The following is a 26,574-nucleotide window of genomic DNA, read 5'->3' as shown; positions in this document are numbered from 1 at the left end:
TTTGTTTGTAGGCGGGAAGATGAAGAAAGATGGAGTCATGGTCGGATTTGCCGAAGAAGGACGGGAGAGGGCCTTATACCCGTGTCGAAAAGACGTGTAGCAGTGGTCAAGAGTAGAATTTCCACAAATTAGACAGTCGATGTGTTGGTAATAATTTGGGAGCTCGGTTCTCAAATTACTTTTGCTGAAGTCCCCGCAACAATGAACGCTGCCTCTGAGAATGCAGTCTCCAGTTTGTTCAGGGTCAATTGAAATACAACAATGAAGATCTTTGAGAGCCTTTTTGGTGTCGGTCTGAGGCGCCACGGCGATAATCCCTGAGAACTCTTTTGGGAAGGTAAAAAGAGCAACGAGTCGTGGGAGCAGAACCTCTCAGGTTCCTGTACGTTTCCTTCGTTGCACCATGTGTTGTTGGTCATAAAGCAGAACCCCCACCACCTTTGTTCTTGGCAGAGAGAGCCTACTTCCTATCTGCTAGAAAACTGTAAAACCCACTGGTTATATATAATCAGTCTGGATCTCGGAGGAAAGACAAGTCTCAGAAAAACAGAGTATGTTGCAGGATCTGATGTCCCTCTGGAACATCCCAGCGTAGGGAGAGAAGCTATAAAGCTTGGGAGCGTAAACCAGATGCCACAATAAACCCTCCACCTACAGGGAACAGAGGTGCTGTTCCTAATGACCCACCCCCTACCCCCCTCCTCTACAGGGAACAGAGGTGCTGTTCCTAATGACCCCCCACCACCCCCTCCTCTACAGGGAACAGAGGTGCTGTTCCTAATGACCCCCACCCCCACCCCCCTCCTCTACAGGGATCAGAGGTGCTGTTCCTAATGACCCACCCTACCCCCTCCTCTACAGGGAACACAGGTGCTGTTCCTAATGACCCCCCCTGACCCCCTCCTCTACAGGGATCAGAGGTGCTGTTCCTAATGACCCACCCTACCCCCTCCTCTACAGGGAACAGAGGTGCTGTTCCTAATGACCCCCCCTACCCCCTCCTCTACAGAGAACAGAGGTGCTGTTCCTTTAGAACCCCCCCCTACAGAGAACAGAGGTGCTGTTCCCCCCCTCCTCTACAGGGAACAGAGGTGCTTTCCTAATGACCCCTCCCTCCTAATTACCTCCGAACAGTGAGCAACAAAAACTGCTTTGGGACAAAACCCATAGCCTCCAACCTCATAGTGGCCTGGCTGAAGACCCTATTCCAACTACGTGGACCTCTGGGAGCTATATTCTTAGAAACTGCTCAAAATTGACCCCTTTGATCACAACTCAAAACAAGTCAACCACGTTGCTTCAGTTAGCTCAATTAGCTTCACATTGGACGAAACAGGACAACATACAGGACAAGAAACACGTTCCATCTTTGGTTTAATTTCATCTCCCGGGTTCATTTACACCTCTAAGCACCAATTCATTTCCACAAAGTCGTTATTAGCTACAAACGGCATAAATATATTATTACATGAAACCAATAATGCATAATAATTGTATTTACGTTGAGAAACAGTTCGTATAATGCCACTGAATACTGTGTAAATTATAATTTCACACCCATAAAAGTTGGTATTAATGCCCATTAAATCATAACAGAGGAGATAGGGATTAACATGACAAACTAACAAAGCTCATTCAAAAAGATCCACATTTGCAAATGTGAGAAATGTATTATGAAAACCTGTATGATAATCCAGTGTAAAATGTATATGAGAAATATATATTTGGCAGTCCATAAAAATATACTGCCTGTATATAAACAAGCAGTAAAGTCAGAATAGGTAGAAACATTCTCATAATAGTTATGTTTATCTCTCTCTGTTATTGCAGCAAATCAGTCACTAAACAACCAAAAAAGAGACATTGAGGCGGTGTCCAGAGGGAACGTAGTGAGTGAGTTTCTCTGTCTTCCTCTCTCTCCATAGGTTGTAACAGTATAGTGTTGGGTCAGAACTGTCAACATGTAGCCTCACTGTCAGACCCAGTCTCTAGACCCTTTAAAAACATCTAGCCTCACTGTCAGACCCAGTCTCTAGACCCTTTAAAAACTTTTAGCCTCACTGTCAGACCCAGTCTCTAGACCCTTTAAAAACACTTAGCCTCACTGTCAGACCCAGTCTCTAGACCCTTTAAAAACATCGAGCCTCACTGTCAGACCCAGTCTCTAGACCCTTTAAAAACACTTAGCCTCACTGTCAGACCCAGTCTCTAGACCCTTTAAAAACACTTAGCCTCACTGTCAGACCCAGTCTCTAGACCCTTTAAAAACATCTAGCCTCACTGTCAGACCCAGTCTCTAGACCCTTTAAAAAACAAAAACAAAAGAGAACCAGTGGTGAGTTTCCAGACCTCTGACTATGTTACAATAAGAATAACAGCTAGTCCGTCTTTTTTGGAAAATAACAGATCTTTTTCTGTACAGTTTCCCTTTCTTCTAGTTCCCTCCTCTGTTCCCTCCTCCTTTCCCTCCTCCTCCTCCTCCTCTCAATAATCCGGTTCTGCTCTTGGCTGATTGATGTGAGCTGTACCGTGGTCAAACTATTCCACAAACCCCGCTCCTCACAAGTCCACATGTGGAAAACAGTCTGTCCTGACATTGTACATTATAGGACACTCTGTAAAGTTTCTGTGTCTGTTTAGAGTTTATAGTCCAGGGGTTCATATTCCCCTTTAGTCAGTGCTGGTCCTCACAGCACACGCATATACGTGACCCGTGAGTCCGTGCCCAGGTGGTTTTTGGCCAGGCACTTGTAGGTGCCAGAATCTGCTGTGGTGGGTCTCTGGATGATCAGCGTGCCCTGTGGGTGGAGCAGCTCGCTGCCCGTGGGCCGCCCTTTCCCTGCCGTGGAGAGCACAGAGCGGTCAGGAAGCTCCCAGGTAATCTCTGGCTTTGGGATCCCGATGGCGGCACAGTTGAGTTGGATGGGCGCCCCCGCCACCGACCTCACGGTGGGAGGGGGTCCCGCGGTGATGCGGGGAGGGTAGGCGATGATGATGACCTGCACTGTGAGAACCGCCTCGCCAGCGTCGTTCCCGGCCCGACACACGTAGTTTCCCCGGTCGTGGAGGGTGGTGTCCCTGACAACCAAGGTCCCATTCTCCATCAGCTGGTGGCGTCCATGGACCTGAGGCCTGACCAGGGTGTGGCCTCCAGGGATGGTCCAGTAGATGCTGGGTCTGGGGCTGCCATCAGCCAGGCAGTGGAGGAACAGAGGGTCCCCAGACACACTGCGTATGATCCCTCTGGGCCTGGTGAGGATTAAAGGTTTCTGGCCCACCTCCAGAACTATCAGTTTCTCAATGTAGCCCACGGAGTTCTTAGCGGCACAGCGGTACTTCCCAGCATCCTCCTTCGTGGGGTTGTAGATGACGAAGGTTCCGTCGTTGCCTAGGTGTTGGCGCGAGCCCCGGTCGGGGCTGCCAGTGAAGCGAGTCCCATTAGGCAGCAGCCAGATGATCTCTGGTGTGGGGTGACCATCTGCAGAACAGTTCAGCACCGTGGTCTTGCCCATGCGGGTCACCACCTTCTCATTGAAGGGGTTCTTGAAGATGGGCCGTTGGAGCATGTCAGTGACCTCCAGCTGTACCACCATCACCGCCTCCCCTCCGTCGTTCCTTGCCATGCAGATGAACTCCGCCATGTCCGTCGGACGGACGTTCCGGAATTCCAGCGTTCCGTTGTGGTGGACAATAATTCTGCTGCCGAAATACGGAGCATTCAGGAAGATGTTATCCGGCATGATCCAGGTGATCTTCGGAGGTGGGTCTCCAGCGGCCTTGCAGTCTATGAACTTCCTGGAGTACTTAGCAGCCGTGTCTTTCACCACGGTCCTGTTCTGGTAGTAGCCATTGATCACCGGAGGGTTTCCGTCAATATCCAGCTTGTAAACCTTGCTGTCATCCCCGGCGGTGTTGCGAGCCATGCACACATACTCACCAGCATCCCTAAGCTTAACGTCCCGGATATCGAGAGACCCGTTGACGTGCATCAGATAGCGTTCGTTGGAGGCTGCGATCATGTCGTTGGTAGGGAGCATCCACAGGATTTTGGGCTTGGGCTCGCCCGTGGCCTCGCAGTCGAAGCGGATGTCACCTCCAGGCTTCACTTGGGCGTAGGTCCGGCTGGGCGTCCGTATCCGTGGCGCTGCCGTCACCACGGTGATGTGGACGTGCATCTCGTCCTTGCCCAGCTGGTTCTCGGCATAGCACGTGTAGTCTCCCTCTTCCGCCATGCCCACCTGTAGACAGACACAGTACCAGCAGTTCAGAGTCGGAGGACTACAAAGACAGAGAAGAAATACATCTAGCAACGTTGAGTTAGCAACGTTGAGTTAGCAACATTGAATTAGCAACATTGAGTTAGCAACATTGAATACAGCCCATTACTCCTAGCAAGCCAATGCATTAACTAATTAGTGTTCAGGTAGATTTCACACCTGGTTGAGATAAAGCGTGCCATTATCAAACAGGATGTATCGACGTGCGCGTCCCCCTCCACTGCTGCTGTCTGCCTGCAGGGCGCTGTTGACCACGGTGCCGTCTGGTAGACCCCAGGAGATCTCTGGCTCCGGGGCTCCAGACGCTTTGCAGTCCACCTTCAGGTCGTTGCCGTAGGGGACCTGCTTCTTGCTGTATGTCTTGGGCTCGATCTTGGCTGGCTTCATGGACACAGTGACCTTCATGAGCTGGAGGTCGTCTCCCACCTTGCTGCGCGCAACACACAGGTAGTCCCCAGCGTCCTTGTCACTCACAGATTCTATGACCAGGGTACCGTTGTCCAGGACCTGGATCCTGTTTCCCATCCTGGATAAAGAGATGCGAAAAATAATTAGGTACATTGGTTCTTTCTTTAAAAGGTACTTCGTACTGCGGCACAGCTTGCTGGGCTGCCGCAGAATTCTATGGCACGTTATTTAAGTGTCAGCCATTTTTGCCATTAATGCTAGTTAGTTCTAGTTTGACCCCCAGAAGCCATCTTTGAGAAGCATTTGACTGTTTTAAAAAATTGGCTGTATTAGAGAATTTAAAACCTTTTTTTGCAAGAACATAGTATATGGGATTGATTTTAAGAAATGTAGCTTCATTAATTTGATTAATATTATTGTGTTTCTATTCCAAGAAAAACGAAACACTTAGGGTTTCCTTTAGGAAAATATGGCACTGTACAACGTGACCGGTCGGGAGGAGTGAAGAGCAAAATAATCTTAAAATTTCCACACCCTAATTGTAGGCTAACCAATACCCAAACGAAGATTCAGTGAGTCATCATTTGTAGATGACAACAAATTAAAAAGAGTTGAGTAGAGAAAGAATGTTGCTTTATATGATATTACTTCCTATTGATTTTACAACAACATACAGAAGTATACTAGGTCATTAACTGGGGGAAATATTCTGTTTTAAACAGCAGCAGTCATGTCATCACATCAACAAAATCTAATGATTTTTCATCCTTGTGGAGCTTACAGTAAATGTCCTCCTGCTTGGTATTTCCATAAATCTCCATAAAACATACATGGAATGTGTCATTCTTACAGGGGCCAGACGGGCTTACAGCCGATCACTCTATTGCACCTGGCAGGGCCAGACGGGCTTAGAGCAGATCACTCTATTTCACCTGGCAGGGCCAGGCTGGCTTAGAGCAGATCACTCTATTTCACCTGGCAGGGCCAGACGGGCTTAGAGCAGATCCCTCTATTTCACCCGGCAGGGCCAGGCTGGCTTAGAGCAGATCACTCTATTTCACCTGGCAGGGCCAGACAGGCTTAGAGCAGATCACTCTATATTTCACCTGGCAGGGCTAGGCGGGCTTACAGCAGATCACTCTACTTTCACCTGGCAGGGCTAGGCGGGCTTACAGCAGATCACTCTATTTCACCTGGCAGGGCTAGGCGGGCTTAGAGCAGATCACTCTATTTCACCTGGCAGGGCTAGGCGGGTTACAGCAGATCGTCCTATTTACCCTGGCAGGGCCAGGCTGGCTTACAGCAGATCACTCTATTTCACCTGGCAGGGCTAGGCGGGCTTAGAGCAGATCACTCTATTGCACCTGGCAGGGCTAGGCGGGCTTACAGCAGATCATCCTATTTTACCTGGCAGGGCCAGGAGGGGTTACAGCAGATCACTCTATTTCACCTGGCAGGGCTAGGCGGGCTTAGAGCAGATCACTCTATTTCACCTGGCAGGGCTAGGCGGGCTTAGAGCAGATCATCCTATTTTACCTGGCAGGGCTAGGCGGGCTTACAGCAGATCATCCTATTTCACCCGGCAGGGCTAGGCGGGCTTAGAGCAGATCACTCTATTTCACCTGGCAGGGCTAGGCGGGCTTAGAGCAGATCATCCTATTTCACCTGGCAGGGCCAGGAGGGGTTACAGCAGATCAGCTCTGTCTTTTATCAAGGCCATTGACAATGACTCACAATAATGGCTTCTTCCGAATCCTACAGCAGTTGCAGAAAAAAATAAAAGACTAATAAAAAACACGTCAGGGCTGCCTCGCCAGCCTCATAACAGTTTAAATCGGACAAGAAACAGAGGGAAAAACATTCCACTAAGTGTCATTATCTGCATAATGAAGTTAATGATATAGGGGGGAATAATGATTTGCTGAACTGAACAGTGAATCAAACCATTAGGCACTACATTCTTCGACATTCACAAAGGAAGTGGGTTTTTTTGCCAATGTGTGCTTACATAAGTCTCTGTTCCAAATAGACTTCCAAAATACGGACAAGTTCTTTTTTTTCAGTGATTGCATGCAGAGAGGATACATAACAGAATGTCAGCTACATTATTAGGAGCAAGATAAATGTCTCAACCAGGAAGCCAATGTTCTTCTGGTACTCTCATGTTCATCTTTTTAGTCCTTGCTCAAATAATATAAAACTTGTTCGTGTCGATATCCAGTCTAAAATCCGTCATATTGGCTTGTTATTCTGGCAAATACCCCCCTCAGTTATTCTGGTCTCAGTTTTTTCCCCCAGCTAAGAACAACTGCTAATGGAGAAAAGATTGAGAGGCTTAATAAGGTAATTTATTCTGGGTTGAATTCATTGGGTTTTAACAGCATGCTACAGCATGTGATAAGATGACGTGTTATGGGTTCATTTGAACACTACAGTCTGTACCTTTTGTCCAAGGAGAGATATTACATTAACATGTAGCTTTAGATCAGATGCTGCCGAACACATTTCTGCCCTGCTAGAGCTGCCCCCTGGGTCAACTGTATGTGCTGTTATTGTGATGTGGAAACGTCTAGGAGCAACAACGGCTCAGCCTGCAAAGTGGTAGGCCACAGAAGCTCACAGAATGGGACCGCCACGTGCTGAAGCGTGTAGCCTGTAAAAATTGTCTGTACCCTCGGTTGCAACACTCTCTTCCGAGTTCCAAACTGCCTCTGGATACAATGTCAGCACAATAACTGTTCAGTGGGATCTTCATGAATTAGGTTTCCAAGCCTAAGATCACCATGCTCAATGCCAAGCATCGGCTGGAATGGTGTAAAGCTTGCTGCCATTGGACTATGGAGCAGTGGAAACGCGTATCTGTAGTGATGAATTACGCTTCACCATCTGGCAGTCCAAAGGACTAATCTGGGTTTGGCGGATGCAAAGTCTGGGTTTGGCCCCTTAGTTCCACTGAAAGGAAATCTTAGTGCTACAGCATACCATTACATTCTGGACGATTTTGTGCTTCCAACTTTGTGGAAACAGTTTGGGGAAGGCCCTTTCCTGTTTCAGCATGAAAATGCCCCCCGTGCAGAAAGCGAGGTCCATACAGAAATGGTTTGTAGAGATCGGTGTGGAAGAACTTGACTGCCCTACACAGAGCTCTGACCTCAACCCCATTGAACACCATTGTGATGAATTGGAACACCGACCGTGAGCCAGGCCTAATCGCCCAACATCAGTGCCCGACCTCACCAATGGCAGCAAGTCCCCGCGGCAATTTTCCAACATCCAGTTGAAAGCCTTCCCAGAAGAGTGGAGACTGTTAAGGCAGCAAAGGGGGGACCAACTCCTTATGAACGCCCATGATTTTGGAATGAGATGTTCGACGAGCAGGTGTCCACATACTTTGTATTTCTGACTATACAAATAACAGAGCAAGTCTTTACATGTATCTGCATGATGTGTTCAGCCTGGCAGGTCAGATTCCGAGACTGGCTTATTTACATTTTTTAAACTTTTGTTTATTATTTTTTTATACCCCTTTTTCTCCCCAATTTCGTGGTATCCAATTGGCAGGTACAGTCTTATCTCATCACTGCAACTCCCATACAGACTCAGGAGAGGCGAAGGTAAAGAGCCGTGTGTCCTCCGAAATATGATCCAACTAAGCCGCACCAATGTGTTGGAGGAAACACCGTACCCGGCCCGCCACAGGAGTCGCTAGTGTGCGATAGGACAATCCCTGCCAGCCAAACCCTGCCCTATCCCAGACGGCGCTGGGCCAATTGTACGCTGCCACCATGGGTCTCCTGGCCGCGGCGGGCTGCTACAGAGCCTGGACTCAAACCCAGAATCTCTATTGGTGCAGCTTACTGCTACGCAGTGTCTTAGACCACTGCGCCACTCAGGAGGCTCCTGGCTTATTTTTTGAAGTCTCTGTTTTCAATCCATGTTTCTGTACATTTTCAAACTTAGGTGCTCAATGCATGGATGGACTAACTTAAACTTGTACTGAAGAGGCACAATTCTTGTCTCTGGGAGAACCACAGTTTTAGCTCTCTGCACTGGAAACATAACTAAATCATTTGGGGAGAAGTTATAATGATGTCTCTTTTGGTGTGTATAAACAGCTGTGTTGTAGCACAGAGAACCTGGATACCTTTGTGTGTGTGTATGTTGATCTGCTGGCGTGTATGTCCCTGAATAGACTGTGTGATTACGTATATATTACAGATCATGTCCTCATTACCTGTGCCACTGGTCCACCACAGCCTTAGAGGGTAGTCTCCAGATTATCCTGGGTTTGGGGTCCCCGGTGGCCGAGCAGTTCAGCCTGAGCTGGTCACCATACGACAGCACCGTCCTGAGGTGTGACGCCTCAACAATCTCAGGAGCCATCTCCTTCTTCTCCACCGTCAGCGTCACCACCCTGCGCTCCGACCCTGTAGAGCTGGTGACAATGCACTCGTACTTCCCACTGTCCGTGGCGGCCGTATCGGTCAGGTGGAGCGTCCCGTTAGCGAACACAGACACCCTGGGGTCCACAGAGGTCTTCATGGGCAGCACCGCCATCCCATCATAGAGGACCCAGTGTACGGTGGGCTGGGGGCTGCCCTGAGCGGTACAGGGTAACCACAGGCTCTGACCCACACCAGCCTGGACCTGCTGTCGTTTGGCCTCCAGGATACCAGGAGGTGCTGCCACCACCTGCAGTCTGACAGTGGCAGTGTCGGCTCCTGCTGGGTTACTGGCGATGCACTTGTAGTGGCCCCGGTCATACACAGACACCTGCTTGATGAGCAGAGTACCGTCTGGGGTCACTGACACTCTGGGGTCCGAGTTGTGGCCCCTGACTTGGGTGCGGTTGGCCAGGATCCAGGAGACCAGAGGGGTGGGGCGGCCCTCCACCTTGCACTTCATCTCGACTGTCTTCCCAGAGTGGGACTTGATCTCCCGTACCTTGGGCTCCAGGATGCGTGAGGGGTAGGCCACTACAGACAGGGTGACCAGGAGCTTGTCCGACCCCTGATCGTTCTCGGCCAGGCAGAGGTACTGGCCACGGTCTTTGATGTTGGCGTTCTGGATGGACAGAGTGCCGTTCTGGAACACCTCAAACTTGCCCATCTTGCCCTTGATGGTCATTGTGCTTCCTGAAAGGAAGGGATGAATGAGAGTGCGAGAGAGAGAGAGTATTGGAGAGGGGGAGAAAGAGAGAGAGAGAATATTAGAGAGGGGGAGAAAGAGAGTGAGAGTAAGAGTATAGAGAGGGGGAGAAAGAGAGCAAGATAGAGGGAGTGAGAGAGAATATGTAAATACAGTATAACTTCAGTACAACTTCATTCCAAAGTTAATTTTATAACATGCTAAATATACCCTTTTACCCGTGCTTGAAGAGAAGCGTTTCCAACTGATGGTGGGTTCAGGGCTGCCCACGGCTTCACAGGGCAGGAAGGCATCTGAGTTGGACAGGACAGTGAAGCTTGCCGCGTTGCCTCCCACAATCCTGGGCTTGGTGAGCATGTCCTTGGTAGATGGCTCAAAGCCCACAATGCTAGCGGTTGTCGTATCATAGCCAGTGATGTGGGTATAGGCGTTGGAGATGGCATTGTCTATGTCCTTGCTGCTGTAGGGGCCATTGGTGTGCCCTTGCTCTGCTTCCAGAACAGTCAGTGTGTCAAAAGTCAGGGTCTTGTCTGGGCTTGGTCTGGTCCGTTTACTGGACACCGTTGGCCTGGTTCTCCTGATCGTGGGTCTCTGTGTGATCTGGTAAGGCCTGTCTCTCCCTGACGGGAGCCTAATGTTAGTGTTCACTCTGATGGGGTCGGTGTTAGTCTGAACGTGGGTTGATGATGTAATGTAAGGCCTTGAGGTGGTGGCTGGATGAGGTGTGTTGGAAGTCATTCTGGGCCTGGTGGTGGAAGTGTAGGCTCGTGGACGGTTAGTGGTGGACTCCAGCTCGTCTGTCCAGTTCTCATCTTCGTATGAGTCGGAGTCTGTGGTGGTTTCTCCCACGGAGGTCAAGTCAGTGGACACAGTCACTGCAGACCTTTCTGATTCCCTGGAGGGCGTGTACAGGGGCTTGGAGACGGAGACGGTCCGTGTGGGATATGTGGTTGTCTCCACAGTGGTCTCAATGATGGTTTCTGTTGTTTCCGTGGTGGTGCTGGGCCCTTCGGTAGTTGTTATGGTTTTTCTGAAAGTCCACCTGCCCCTGAATGGCCTCCTGCCCCCTGACCCTCCATTCGGTCTCCGGTTTCCCCCAAATCTACGGGATAGGTACCCCCCTGACCCTCCGGATTCAGACCCAGAGGATGAGGCCTCATCTGTGTCTTCTCTTGGGGCAGGTTTTTCTGTGGGTGGAGTAGCGATAGTCTGGGTGTCTGGGGAAGACTCTGTGGTGTTGGAGTAACTGTAGTGCCAGGCTGGGGTTGTAGTTCCACGGCTAGTGCCAGGCTGGGATGTGGTAGAGGCCTCAGAGTCAGGCGATGAATCTCCATAGTCATCGTCTGATGAGCTTTCTGGGGTTTCTCTGTGTTTACCTGCTCTAGACGGTGACTCTGTCACAGGTTCAGCCAGAGACCGCTGGGTGGGCAGTGCGGTTGTAGTTGTAGTTGCGGTGGTGGTGGGTTGGACCGTTGTTGAACCCTCTGTGGTGGTGGAGGGCCTGGCTGGTTTACGTAGCCCGTTGAGTTTCTCCTTCTGCCTCGCCCTGTTCCCAAACAGCCTGTCCCAGTTGATCTTACCACGGATGACCTTGGAGGCAGTTGTGGTTGTGATGGTGGAGGTTGTTGGTTCATCTGTTGTGCTCGTCATAGGATGGTGTGTTGGGTCAGACTCTGGGGCTTCAGAGGAGGTCATGTCGTCGCTGGATACCTCACCTCTGGACTGAGAGTCAGTGGAGGTGGGCTGGGTGGTGGTGGTGGGGGCTTCTGTTGAGTATGTGGTGGTGGGAGTGTCCAGTGTTGTGGAGATGGGCCTCTCTGTTCTTCCTTGAGAGGAGCTAGGGACTTTAGGCGATGATTTAGGCAATGTTTTTGGTGTGACGACCCTCTGACCGCTTGTCTTCTTCTTCCCATCCTCATCACAGTCACAGTCTGAAATCGCAACAATAATAACAATGAATCATCATCATCATAATCATCATCATCATGATCTTTAGGCTGCTCAATAGTCTCACCAACAAAGCTAATGTCAACATCAAAGACAAGAAACGACATAACACATTTGAACAACATGACAAGTATAACAATATTTAAGTATATAAAAAATTATTTTAAATACATTTAATGTCAATTTTATTTGTATTTCATTAGCATTTAATTTGATTAAATACATTTAAAATTATGTAAATCTTTTTTTCTTAGTATATTAGATAAAGAGCAAAAGAAATATACGTTGAATACCCCTTAAGTCCATTTTATATTCATATAATTTATATTTCTCATGAATTAGAAGTACTAAAATTGTATTTGAATTATATCTCCTGTATTTTCTTTACAAAGAGAGTGCATTTATTTCAAGTACAATTTTACAAATAGACTTCTACTCATTAACCACATTAGTTATTGTAATTAGCCATGTAAAGGTAACTTTCATTTACCAAGGCATCTTTTCAGCCAATGCTATTTACAAAGCAGTTGTGTCTGGAGCGGCAAACTACAAGTTACGCTTTTGATAACTTCACCAGTGGTATTTCACACTTTAGCTGTTCACATGGTGATAAATAAAAAATAAAAAATAAAAAAAATTAACATTTCAATAAAATGTGTAATGTGTAATTAAAAGTACAACATTATTCAGTTATTCAGATTGAAAATGAACATCAAAAACATTTGAATTACCTAAATATAAAGAACAATATCATATTATAAATGGAAACTTCAGCTGCAGAAAAGGATGCTGGGTAATATGCAAAACATTTTGCAAAGTATACTTTAATATATCTTGTGGACATTTATGTTAAATATACTTTTTAAAAAAAGTATACTTAAGTATATTTACTTGAGATATGAAAAAGTATAGTCTCTGGAAGCATTTTCCTCAGCTGTGCATGCTACCTTATGTGGAATAAACAATCGTTATCATTGTCAACTTTCTCTGCACTCTTCTGAACTGGAATTAAGAAAGTATTTCAAAACTCATTATTGCAGTGCCTTGCAAAGTTCTTCATACCCATTGGATTTCTTAAAATGTTATCGTTACAAAGTGGGATTAAAATTGATTTCATTTAAAAAAATGTTTTGTCAACAATCTATGCAAAATGTTATTTTACATTTTGTAAATATTGATAGATATTAAATAACTAAAATATAGTTGTTGCATAACTACTCAGCTCCCTGAGTCAATACATTAGAGAAACACTTTTGGCAGTGATTACATGGATTGCCCAATATTAACCCTTTATCCTGTTCATAGTTCTTCCAGTCCTGTCAAGATGTCGGGGATCATGTCTAGACAACAATTTTCAAGTCTTGTCATATATTTTCAAGTAGATTCACTGTCTTCTTGGTAATCAACTCCAGTGTAAATTTGGCCTTGTGTTTTAGGTTATTGTCCTGCTGAAAGGTGTTGGAAAGCAGACTGAAGCAAGTCCTCTTCTAGGATTCTGCCTGTGCTTAGCTCCAAACCGTGTCTTTTTATCCTGAACAACTCCCCAGTATTTGCAGATTGTCAAGCATACCAATGCCATGATGCAGCCACCACCATGCTTGAAATAAGGCGGCAGTTACTCAGTGATGTGTTGTGTTGAATTTGCCCCAAACATAAGGCTTTGCATTTAGGCCAAAAAGTGTATTCCTTTGCAGCTGTTTTTACAGTATTACTTTAGTGCCTTGTTGCATACAATACTATTTTTATTTTGTACATTTGTACTCTTCTTTTCACGTTGTAATTTCTGTCATTATTTTGGAATCACTATAGTGTTGTTGATTTCACCGTCACAGCCATTGAACTATGTAACTGTTTTAAAATCACCAATGGCCTCAATGTAACATCCCTGAGAAGTTTCATTCCAGCTCATTTCAGGAGTATGACTGTATATCTTTGATGTGTCTGGGTGGTTTAATACATAATCCACAGCATATTTATTAACCTCTTGAGTGTAGGGGGCAGTATTTTGATGTTTGGATGAAAAACGTACCCAAATGAAACTGCCTATTTCTCAGGCCCAGAAGCTAGAATATGCATATAATTGTCAGATTAGGATAGAAAACACTGTAAAGTTTCCAAAACTGTAAAAAATATTGTCTGTGAGTATAACAGAACTGATATTGCAGGCGAAAACCTGAGGAAAATCCACCCCCGGAGTGAAGGTTTTTCCTGAAAGCGCTCTGTTCCATTGCATGCCTTCATTCCATTTAAAGGGATATAAACCCGATTCATTTTCCTATGGCTTCACATGGTGTGAACAGTCTTTAGATATAGTATCAAGGTTTTATTTTGAAGATTAGCGAGAAAGATTACATCGCATCATTGGTTTACTGGGTGCCTGCAAGCATTTTTCAGCAGTGTTTTTTTATGCGCCAACTAAGTGGAGCAGACATTTTCTCTCTTGCTCCTATTGAAGAAGCTACAGTCCGGTTGAAATATTATCGATTACATATTGTAAAAACAACCTGAGGATTGATTATAAAAAACGTTTGACATGTTTCTGCAAACTTTACGGATACTATTTGGAATTTTCGTCTGCCCCGTCGTGACCACTCGAGCCTTTGGATTTCTGAACATAACGTGACAACCAAATGGAGGTATTTTGGATATAGAAATAATCTTTATGGAGCAAAAGGAAGATTTATTGTGTAACTGGGAGTCTCGTGAGTGCAAACATCCGAAGATCATCAAAGGTAAGCAATTCATTTTATTGCTTTTCTCACTTTCGTGACCAATCTACTTTGCTGCTAGCTGTTTGTAATGTTTTGTCTGCTGAGAGAGATGTCCTTACATAAACGTTTGGTATGCTTTCGCCAAAAAGCTTTTTTGAAATCTGACATGCCAGGTGGATTAACAACAAGCTAAACTGTGTTTTGCTATATTGCACTTATGATTTCATGAAAATTAAATATTTTTCGTAATTTAATTTGAATTTGGCGCTCTGCAATTCATTGGTGGTTGACGAAAATGATCGCGCTAACGGGATGGGTGTGTCAAGAAGTTTTAAAATGACCATCCGTGAAGAGATATTCAATGTCTGATTTGATATTGTTACCCATCAACCAATCACTGCCCTTTCTTTATGTGGAACCCTTATTATTTCACACAGAGTGAGTTCATGTGTAATTTGTTAAGCCACATTTTACTCCTGAACTAATGTATTCTTAACTCAACAAAGGGGCTGAATACTTATGCAACGACTATAATTTAGTTATCTTTATATATATATATATATATATATGTATTTTTATTCTATTTTATTAATCTTATTATTTATTTTTATTTATTTTACACTTTGACATTACAGAGTATTTTGAGTTCATTATTGGCAACAAATTACAATTAAATCAATTTTAATCACGCTGTTTAACACAACAAAATGTGAAGAAATACACAGAGTATGAATGTTTTTGATAGGCACTGTATACTAATAGCACGTTTCATCACTTACAAGCGTTTCATTAAAAAAATTATATTGTGCTTAAACTTAAAAACAACTCCAAATGTATTTTAAATTAATATACAAAAATAATTTTAAAGCGTTTGAAATGAATGTACAGTTTTAATAAGTATGTTTAAGTTTAACGATAGTGAACATATAGTATACTAAAAGACTGAAAAACAATTAATTTAAAGTACACTTTTAATAAGTGTATTGAAGTGTGATGATAGTATACTGATCAAAAATATAAACGCAACATGTAAAGTGTTGGTCCCATGTTTCATGAGCTGAAATAAAAGATCCCAGAAATTTTCCATACGCACAAAAAAAGTTTTTCTCTCAGATTTTGTGCACAAATGTGTTTATATCCCTGTTATTGAGCTTTTCTCCTTTGCAAAGATAATTCATCCACCTGACAGGTATGGCATATCAAGAAGCTGATTAAACAGCATGATCATTACACAGGTGCACTTTGTGCTGGGGACAATAAACAGCCACTCTAAAATGTGCCGTTTTGTCACACTACACAATGCCACAGATGTCACAATTTTTGAAGGAATGTGCAATTGGTATGCTGACTGCAGGAATGTCCACCAGAGCTGTTGCCAGAGAATTGAATGTTAATTTCTCTACCATAAGCCACCTCTAACGTCATTTTAGAGTTGGCAGTATGCCCAACCGGCCTCACAACTGCCGCCCAGGACCTCCACATCCAGCTTCTTCACCTTTGTCTGGGATCAGCCACCCAGACAAGCTCATGAAACTGAGGAGTAGTATTTCTGTCTGTTATAAAGCCCTTTTGTGGGGGAAAATTCATTCTGATTGGCTGATTCCTCAGTGGGTGGGCCTATGCCATCCCAGGTGCACCAATGGCTGGGCCACTGCCCAGTCATGTGAAATCCATAGATTATGACCTAATTTATTTATTTCAATTAAGTGATTTCCTTATATGAACTGTAACTCAGTAAAACCGTTGAAATTGTTGCATGTTGCGTTTATATTTTTGTTCAGTATATATTTATAGATATTTAAGATATACCAGAAAAGTACATTTCGCACTTGAATTATATTATTTAAATTTGTTGTATATTTAAGAGTACTTTAGCATATATGTAATATACTACATTTTTCTCATTTGGGATAACGTACCTGTGATCAGATCCATAGTGTAGAAACTACATATCATATTTGAACAACATGACATAAAGTACCTGTGGTCAGCTCCATAGTGTAGGGTACTGTGTTGTTGCCTTGCTTCTTCACCGTGGTGGGCTGTTTGAGTTTGTTCAGGATGGACTGGATGTCTGTGATTCGGTTGGGCTTGATAAACCTCCTCCTGCCAGGATGGTTCCTCCTCCGGCCCCCTCCTCCTCCTCTTCCACCTCCTCGGCCATTCTTAGGGGGGATGATGTGGATCTGCTGGCGGGAGATGATGGTGGAGCCTGCAGGCAGACGGGGGGACTTGATCCTCTGGGTGGTGTGGAAGGTGATCTCATCCTGCTCTCTCTCGGTGGTGGTGACTGCAGTGAAGGTGGTCTGGCTGTCTGGGTCAGTGGCTGTGTGGATCTCAGGCCCTCTGGGGGGTGACCTGGGACTGTCCATCATGGGGGTGACGTTGGGGTCGGCGACAAGCGATCGCGCCGCCCCGGTGGAGGTCTCTGGTTCTGCAGGTGCTTCTCCGGAGAATAGGATCTGGGTCTCGTCTGTGGTGTCGGTCATGGTGAGGCGGAGAGTGACGGGTAGCCTCAGGGGTACCGTCATGTTCCTCTCCAGAGCGTATGACTCACCACTAGACCCACTAGTTCCACTAGACCTACTGATACTGGGAATGTTTGGTGTGACTGCCTCACTCTGAGTTCCACTGATACTCCCTGTGATGTCTGGTCCGTGGGTGAATGTGGACTCGATGGGTGTGGCGTCTGACCGGCTGTATGATTCTGTCGTCACTCTGTCAGTGTTTTCTGTTGTTACAGTGAAACTAGTCCGAATGTCATCTGGGATCTCCATGGTTGTCATGAAACTGGTTTCACTGTTGTCGGTGGTTGCCATGACATTATTCTGATTGTTTACGTTCTCTCTGCTTGCAGTTACTCTCATCTTTCTTTCATCTGGAGTATCTGTGGTTGTCATGACGCTGGTAGGTAAAACAACGAGTCCATCTTCATGAGACAGACCCTCCCCAGATCCAGCATCCCCGTCCGCAGACATGTCAGTCTCAGAAACTCCTTTTTCTTTCTCCCTCTCTGTCTTCATTGTTGAACCACCTTGAGCCTTCTTCATGAACTCTGCAAATCTCTGGGGGTCTACTTTCCTGGAGGCTTGATCAAAGACCCTCCTGTTGCTCCATATGCGTCTACTGCTGGCTGGGCCCCTCCGCCTCCCCCCTGAGCCTCCTGATCCTCTGCCCTGAGAGGAGGACCTGGGACTGGGGTACGGCCTATCTGATGTGATGGTCCTGGACTCCTTGATGGTTCTGTCAGAGGGGCTGGAGGAAGGGATCTCACTGTGGGAATCCTCCCTCTTTTCTATGCCCCCGTCAACCTCAAACTCAACCCCAGCTTCCACCCCTGACCCCTCTATATCCACCACTGTCACCTTCCTGTACCCCTCCCCAGTGACTGTCACCTGGGAAGTCAGCAGGTCCACCCCCAGGTAGTTAGCACTGAGACACCTGTAAAACCCCCGGTCTCTGGAGGTCAGATCTTTTATTCCTAGAGTCCCGTTCCTATAGAGCTTCCTGTTCCCATAGGATTTATCCAGCACTGTGTGGTCAGGTAGAATCCACTGGACCGAGGCATCAGGGCTGCCTGTGGACCCACAGTCTAGAACCAGGCTCTGCCCCAGAGGCCGTGAGAGCTTGACCCCGTTGACCTCCTCCTCCTCCACATCCGGAGACAGTACGGTGACCCGGAAGCTGAGCACGTCTGCGTCCAGGTAGTTAGTGGCGATGCAGCGGTAAAGGCCAGTGTCTGAGGTGTCTGTTCCTCTCAGGGTGAGCCTCCCATCAGCGGTGATCACTATCCTGTGGTCCTCACTGGAGTAGGGTGCCCGCACCTTACTGCCGTCCGATAAGATCCACTCTACAGAGGGCTTTGGCTCCCCCAAAGTCTGGCAGTTGAGCTCCACCACCCCACCTGTAATTACAACAAGAATCATTGAATAAATTGATTTTATAATGGACATTGCTATATTGTAGCTCTGAGAGTATGCTACATACATCATATGGACACATTTCTGCTCATCCACAACACATGGTGTATTGTAGGACCCACCAATGAGGACTCAGAGTGCTCAGTCATGAACAAGACACGTATTAACCATACATTGCTTTGATGTAGCCCTTTTCAACAAACATCAAAAAGCATTGTATGGGGGCTGTATCTCTGCCCAACACCCACCTATAAGGACAGAGTGCTCAGTCTGAGTCTGGTTGTCTCGTTTGATGATGGTCCAGCTGTAACGGTCCTTCCTCTGCAACAGCTTGTTCTCCACACGCAGGTTAACCACTGACCTGTACTTAATGTGCAGAGTGGAGAATGTGGTCGTGGTACGGTCCAGCTGAAAGTTAACCTCTCCCTGCATCAACCACGCGGGTGAAGTTATAATATCAGCCTCGATATCTGTGTGGATTTCATCATGTCCCTCCATTGGTCTGATCTGGGTGTACTTGTAGATCATGTCTGGGGTCCTGGAGAGCATCAACCCTCTCTCTAGCTTCATGGGAACGTCACTGTACGTAGCCAGGATGCGCCAGAGCTGTTGGATGTGCTCATAGTCAATATTACAAACCAGCCATGTAGAGATGGTGGTGGAGAGCATGGTCACGTTCTTCTCCCCCTCCTCCACCTGGGTTAGAGTCAGGTTCTCCATGGCTGATGGTCTCTGGACTGTGCAGGTAAGGCTAGCTTCATTGTGGAACTGATCTGTCAGGTTCATCTGCAGGGATCCAATGGGAGCGATGAAGTCCCGGGGGGAGACAGGGGTGTAATCCCCCTCGTCCAGGCTGACGTTCCTCTGCTTCAGATGGGGATGGATCCAGGGTTTGGTACAGGTGAAGGAGTCACGGGGAAGCTGTATGAGGCTCCTGCCTCGAATGGGAGAAGGGGTCTCACAGACGGGGCAGGCTTCACCTCTGGCATACTTCCTGTCACGCTTGCATTTCAGCACACCTGGAAAACAAGGTCATTACTGAATCGATATGTCGTTTTTAAGTCATGATTTATTAAGGGGTTGGTTCCCTATTTCCCATGCTTTCAAATGTTGTTTATGATAATGCTCTAAATCACAAAGTTGGTTTTAAGAAATTATCCACGAGTTTCTAAATTTAGATTTAGATCCATCTACATTTGCTTATTTATTACATTTTTGATAAAAACTTTTAGTAATTTTAAGTACCACTTGATGCTGATATTGAAAAAAGTGAGAAAAAAACGTATTTCCAGCAATAAAGATGCATCTGTCTTCTTTGGAGAAGGTTTTCCTGTTGGAAACTGTCCCACGCAACATCAATTTACTGAAGAAACACATTTTTTTCACAGTATAAATTCATGTAGAGAATCCACCAGATCTTTATTTAACTAGGCAAGTCAGTTAAGAACAAGTTCTATTGACAATGATGGCCTAACAGGTTAACAATGTGTTAACTGCCTTGTTCAGGAGAAGAACGACAGAGTTTTACCTTGTCAGGTCCGGGAGTCAATCCAGCAACCATTTTGGTTACTGACCCAACACTCTAACCACTCTGCTACCTGCCACCCTGAGCTTGCCTGGTTTAATTTTTTTACATTTTTTTAAATGTACAGTAACTGTCAACAGGGCGTACTCAGTTAAATCAAACATTCAGAACATTGCAGACAGAAATCTAATGTAACCTTACCTGAATTTATCTCAGCCCACTCTGGGAACCAAGCCATGCGACAGTCGCAGGACCACGGGTTGCCATGGAGATAGATGTTCTCCAGCTGAGAGCAGCCAGTGAAGACGTCTTTGGGGAGGCTGGCGAGGAGGTTGTCAGACAGGTGGATGTTCCTGACGGAGGATACCTTGAACACTTGGCTGTGCCTCAACGTGATGAAGGTATCCGGGTGGAGCTGCTGGAGCAGGTTGCCCTCCAGGTGGACCAGCTGTAACATGGTGAGACCGTAGAACGCCTCCGGGTTGATGAACTCGATGAGGTTGTGGTCCATATGGAGTCGTACCAGGCCCTCCAGGCCTTGGAAGGTGTCCTTGTTGATCTCTTTCACTCTGTTATAGCTCATCTTCAGGACCTGAAGGCACATCATTGAAAAATACAAGTTATAGTCATACATAGAGATCCCTGGAGCGAGAGTCTACCACGGCTAACGTGTTTGAGGCGCTTCATTAGGAAAAACAGTGTTGTAAAAATCATCCGGGCCAGAGGTGATGTGAGGTTATTCTGCCTGGGAGCACTTCCAGAAGTCAGCTGTTGTGAATGTTTTTTAAAGAAGAGTAACTCAAAGCAGTTGTAAAGTGATGCATGTCCAAGGTCTTTTATAAACCCCTTCCTCAGTTAACCCTCAGGGCCTACAAACTTCTTTGGAATAAAATATGAACACCACGGACAAAAGACACATTCATCTTGGAAAATATATTTTCCAAGATGAATTACACGTGGATTTGAAAGATGTTACTGGAAGGAAGAACTTGTATTTATTAATGTCTTAGCATGCTCAGTTCTTTGGCTCCACTAGCTTGGTGGGGAAAAGTCTACTCTGTCAAAGAATGATATGAGGTTATGAATGGAGTAGGTTATACATTTAACAAAATCATTGTCATGTTTGCCAATGTGGATATGAGCAAATGTGAATCAAATGAGTCAACGTATTAGGACCATAAAGGATCCTTTGTAGCTCATTTGGTAGAGCATGGTGCTTTTCAATGCCAGGATAGTGGGTTCAATACCCAGGACCACCAATTGTTTCAAAAATTATGTGGCTTTGGATACAAAATGTCTTCTAAGTGGTTTATATATAGGGGTAATAAAAGAAACAACAATAGAAAGTGTGTTAATAGGATGTTGGACCACTACCAAGCCAGAACAGAACACCTTGGCATAGATTCTACAAGTGTCTGGAACTCTGTTGGAGGGATGTGACATCATAATTCCATCCTTTGTTGTTGGTGGTGGAAAATGCAGTCTCAGGCGCCTCTCCAGAATCTCCCATAAGTGTTCAATTGGGTTGAGATCTGGTGACTGAGACGGCCATGGCATATGGTATACAGTGCATTCAGAAAGTATTTACACCCCTGGACTTTTTCCACATTTTGTTGTTACAGCCTGAATGTAAAATTGATTTAAAAAAAATCTTGCTGGCCTACACACAATCCCCAAATAATGTCAAAGTGGAATTATGTTTTTCAAAATTGTTACAAAATAATCAAATTCAAAAGCTGAAATGTCTTGAGTCAATAAGTATTCAATCCCTTTGTTATGGCGAGCATAAATACGTTCAGGAATAATTAACAAGTCAAATAATAAGTTGCATGGAATCACTATGTGTACAATAAATAGTGTTTAACATGATTTGTTTTTAATGGCTATCTCATCTCTGTACCCCCACACATACAATTATCTGTAAACTCCCTCAGTGGAGCAGTGAATTTCAAACAGATTCAACCATAAAGACCAGGGAGGTTCTCCAATTCCTTGCCAAGAAGGGCACCTATTAGTAGATGGGTAAACATTTGAACAAATCTGACATTGAATATCCCTTTGAGCATGGTGAAGTTATAAATTACATTTTGGATGGTGTATCAATACACCCAGTCACTACAAAGATACACTCGTCCTTCGTAACTCAGTTGCTGGAGAGGAAGGAAACTGCTCAGGGATTTCACCATGACGTCAATGGTGACTTCGAAACAGATACAGAGTTTAATGGCTGTGATAGAAAACTGAGGATGAATCAACAACATTGTAGTTATTCCACCATTCTAACCTAATTAACAGAGTGACAAGAAGGAAACCTGAACAGAATAAAAATATTCCAAAACCTGCTTCCTGTTTGCAACAAGGCACTAAAGTAATACTGCAGAAAATGTGGTGAAGCAATTTACTTTTTGTCCTGAATGCAAAGTTTGGGGATAATCCAATACAACACTTTACTGAGTATCACTTTCCATATTTTCAAGCATAGTGGTAGGTGCAACTGGGTCCTGGACTTCCTGACGGGCTTCCTCCAGTTGGTGAAGGTAGGAAACAGCACCTCCACTATGGTGATCCTCAACACAGGGGCCCCACAAGGATGCATGCTTAGCCCCCTCCTGTACTCCCTGTTCACCCATGATTGCGTAGCCATGCACATCTCCAACTCAATCATCAAGTTTGCAGATGACACAACAGTGGTAGGCCTGGTTACCAACAACGACGAGACAGCCTACAGGGAGGAGGTGACGGCCCTGGCGGAATGGTGATAGGAAAATAACCTCACCCTCAACATCAACAAAATGAAGGAACTGATTGTGGACTTCAGGAGACAACAGAGGGAGCACGCCCCAGTCCACATCGGACTGCGACATTGATCATCCTAATATATCTATATTTCTTAACTCCATTCTTTCACTGTCTTAGATTTGTTTGTATAGTTGCGTATTGTTAGATATTACTGCACTGTTGAAGCTAGGAACACAACCATTTCCCTACACCCGCAATATATGTCTATGCAACCAATAAAATGTGATTTGATTTTATGGGTATGCTTGTAATTGTTAAGTGGTGAGATTTTCAGGATAAAAAAAGAGACAGAATGGAACTAAGCAGAGGCAAAATCCTAGAAGAAAACCTGGTTCAGTCTGCTTTCCACCAGACACTGGGAGATTAATTCACCTTTCAGCAGGACAATAACCTAAAACAAAAGGTCAAATCTACACAGGAGTTGCTTACCAAGAAGACAGTGAATGTTCCTGAGTGGCCGAGTTACAGTTTTGACTTAAATCTACTTTAAAATCAATAGCAAGACCTTAAAGGGATTGTCTAGCAATGACCAATAACAAATTTGACAGAACTAACAATAATGGGCAAATGTTGTACAATCCAGGTGTGGAAATCTCTTAGAGACTTAGCCAGAAAGACACAGCTGATATTGCTGCCAAAGGTGCTTGTATAAAGTATTGACTCAGGGTTGTGAATACTTATGTAAATGAGACATTTCTGTATTTATTTTTCAATACATTAGTAAAAATATCTAAAAACAGAGAGTACAGGAGGGGGCAGAGCACACACCCTTGTGGGGCCCCTTTGTCATTCTGGGGAAATTGTGTGCAGATGGGGGAGAAAAAACATATATTTAATAAACTTTGAAAACACAACAGAATGTGGAATAATTCAAGGGTATAAATACTTTCTGAAGGCACTGTACATAGTTTTTCAGGCTCAGCTAACCATTCAGTGACCACTTGTGCCCTGTGGATGTGGGCATTGTCATCTTATGGGGGCATAGACATGCCACAATAACGTCCAAAATAATAGCCTGCTAAAATATTAATGACCCATTCAATACATGACCCTAAGCATGATGGGATGTTATTTGCTTGATTAACTTAGGAACCACACCTGTGTGAAAGCACCTGCTTTCAATATACTTTGTATCCCTCATGTACTCACATGGTTCTATTACCTGTATATCGACAGGTGTTTTATGACAGTGCTGTCATGGGTTATACCTGTAAGGACTTGAGGTCTTGAAAGGCCCTGTCAGCGATGCTGTGAATGGTGTTGCTGTGGAGCATCAGCAGCTCCAGGTGTTTCAACCCAGACAGATCATTCTCCCTCAATGCTGTTAAACTGTTATACCTGAAGACAGAAAAGTGAGAAAACAGTGAATAATTTATTATTTCTCAAAATGCTACATCAACGGTCTAATATATAACTAAAATATACTGTTATGTGCATTCATAGAGGGTGAGAAAACTGAGAGACTGAGAGAGAGAAAAAGAGAGATCAGGGGGAGAGAGAGATCCGGCCTCACCCAACTAGAATCTGAATTCAAATGTCTACTGTTTGCTGATGATCTGGTGTTTCGGGTCCTCAACCAAGGAGAGCCTACAGCAGCACCCAGATCTTCTGCACAGATTCTGCCAGACCTGGGCCCTGACAGACCTGGGCCCTGACAGACCTGGGCCCTGACAGACCTGGGCCCTGACAGACCTGGGCTCTGACAGACCTGGGCTCTGACAGTAAATCTCAGTAAGACAAAAAAAAAATGGTGTTCCAAAAAAAGTCCAGGACCACAAATAAATCTATAATAAATAAATCTAGACACTGTCGAAAGGAACATAAATTTCCACATACCAATTAGGATCTGGCTAAAAATATTTGAATCAGTTATAGAACCTATTGCCCTTTATGGTTGTGAGGTCTGGAGTCCGCTCACCAACCAAGAATTCACAAAATGGGACAAACACCAAATTGAGACTGCATGCAGAATTCTGCTAAAATATCCTCAGTGTACAACGTAAAACACCAAATAATGCATGCACTGCAGAATTGGCGAAACCCACTAGTGATCAAAATCCAGGAAAGGGACGTTAAATTCTACAACCACCTAAAAGGAAGCGATTCCCAAACCTTCCATAACAAAGCCATCACCTACAGCGAGATGAACCTGGAGGAGAGTCCCCTAAGCAAGCTGGTCCTGGGGCTCTGTTCACAAACACAAACAGAGCCCCAGGACAGCATCACAATTAGACCCAACCAAATCACGAGAAAACAAAAGATAATTACTTGACACATTGGAAAGATTTTATCAAAAAACAGGTCAAAGCGGAATGTTATTTGGCCCTAAATAGAGAGTACACAGTGGCAGAATACCTGACCACTGTGACTGCCCCAAAATTAAGGAAATCTTTGACTATGTACAGACTCAGAGAGCATAGCCTTGCTATTGAGAAAGGCCGCCGTAGGCAGACATGGCTCTGAAGAGGAGACATGCTATGTGCACACTGCCCACAAAATGAGGTGGAAACTGAGCTGCACTTCCTAACCTCCTGTCAAATGTATGACCATAATAGAGACACATATTTCCCTCAGATTACACAGATCCACAAAGAATTCAAAAACAAACCCAATTTTGATAAACTCCCATATCTATTGGGTGAAATACCACAGTGTGCCATCACAGCAGCAATATGTGTGACCTGTTGCCACAAGAAAAGGGCAATCAGTGAAGAACAAACACCTTTGTATATACAACCCATAACTATTCACACATCATTACAACACTGTACACAGCCATAAAATCACATTTGAAATGTCTATATTCCTATGAAACTTTTTTCAGTGTTTACTGTTTTTTTTGTTATGTTTATTTTAATTTAGTTTATTATCTATTTCATTTGCTCTGACTATGTAAACATATGTTTCCCATGCCAATAAAGCCCTTTTAATAAACATTGAAAAAGAGAGCGGAGAGAGAACAGAGAGAGAGCGGAGGGAGAGAGAGAGAGCGGAGGGAGAGAGAGAGAGCGGAGGGAGAGAGAACAGAGAGAGAGCGGGGGGAGAGAACAGAGAGAGAGAGGGGAGAGAACAGAGAGAGAGCGGGGGAGAGAACAGAGAGAGAGCGGAGGGGGGAGAGACAGAGAGAGAGAGCGGGGAGAGAACAGAGAGAGAGCGGGGAGAGAACAGAGAGAGAGCGGGGGAGAGAGAGAGCAGAGAGAGCGGAGGGAGAGAGAGAGAGAGAGAGCGGAGCGGAGGGAGAGAGAGAGCGGAGGAGAGAGAGGGGGGAGAGAGAACAGAGAGAGCGGGGAGAGAGAGAGGGCGGAGAGAGAGAGAGCGGCGGAGAGAGAGAGCGGAGGGAGAGAGAGAGCGGAGGAGAGAGAACGGAGGGAGAGAGAGAGCGGGAGAGAGAGAGCGGGGAGAGAACAGAGAGAGAGCGGGAGAGAGAGAGCGGAGGGAGAGAGAGAGTCAGAGGGAGAGAGAGACTCTCACCCGGAGGAGAGAGAGAGAGCGGAGGGAGAGAGAGAGAGCGGAGGGAGAGAGAGAGAGCGGAGGGAGAGAGAGAGAGCGGAGGGAGAGAGAGAGAGCGGAGGGAGAGAGAGAGAGTCTGTTAGTTAATTCTTTCCACAGCCGTCTGGATCTGGCCTGGTATTGCGGTCAGATATCTGAAGGTACAGTGCACTTCGGTGGGAACGTAGCACGCGCACGATTTGGGGCAGCCACTGGTTATTGGGAGCAGAGCGACCAAGACAAACACAGAGGTCAGCAGCCACCGCCGCAGGTATGAGGGGCCGTCGGTACACACACTCATTCTGGAGAGGGAGAGCGCTTCACACTCAGTCACACACTGCATGGCTCAG

At 45.4% G+C, this 26,574-nt stretch overlaps 1 protein-coding gene across 1 annotated transcript; it reads right to left on the bottom strand.

The window, feature by feature from the left end:
- Positions 1 to 1,357: 1,357 nt before the first annotated feature.
- On the bottom strand, positions 1,358 to 25,493 carry LOC112236579 (immunoglobulin superfamily member 10). The gene is made up of 9 exons (XM_042296578.1): positions 25,489 to 25,493; positions 23,944 to 24,073; positions 20,138 to 20,528; positions 18,660 to 19,430; positions 16,473 to 18,395; positions 10,052 to 11,764; positions 8,920 to 9,820; positions 4,437 to 4,803; positions 1,358 to 4,238 (listed from the first exon to the last, which is right to left on the bottom strand). Exons 1-9 carry the CDS (start codon positions 25,491 to 25,493, stop codon positions 2,688 to 2,690), a joined length of 7,752 nt encoding a protein of 2,583 aa, XP_042152512.1. The 3' UTR covers positions 1,358 to 2,687.
- Between the last annotated feature and the right edge of the window lie 1,081 nt (positions 25,494 to 26,574).

The sequence above is a fragment of the Oncorhynchus tshawytscha genome, linkage group LG14 (assembly GCF_018296145.1).
Source record: "Oncorhynchus tshawytscha isolate Ot180627B linkage group LG14, Otsh_v2.0, whole genome shotgun sequence".
NCBI lineage: Eukaryota > Metazoa > Chordata > Actinopteri > Salmoniformes > Salmonidae > Oncorhynchus > Oncorhynchus tshawytscha.
The sequence above is the reverse complement of the archived record's forward strand: the minus strand, read 5'-3'. Positions and strand labels throughout refer to the sequence as shown.

Coding starts and splice junctions, on each gene's coding strand:
- LOC112236579 (XM_042296578.1), bottom strand. Junction 11,765..16,472: donor CACTATGGAGCTGACCACAG/GTACTTTATGTC, acceptor TTGCGATTTCAG/ACTGTGACTGTGATGAGGAT. Junction 9,821..10,051: donor ACGCTTCTCTTCAAGCACGG/GTAAAAGGGTAT, acceptor CCTTCCTTTCAG/GAAGCACAATGACCATCAAG.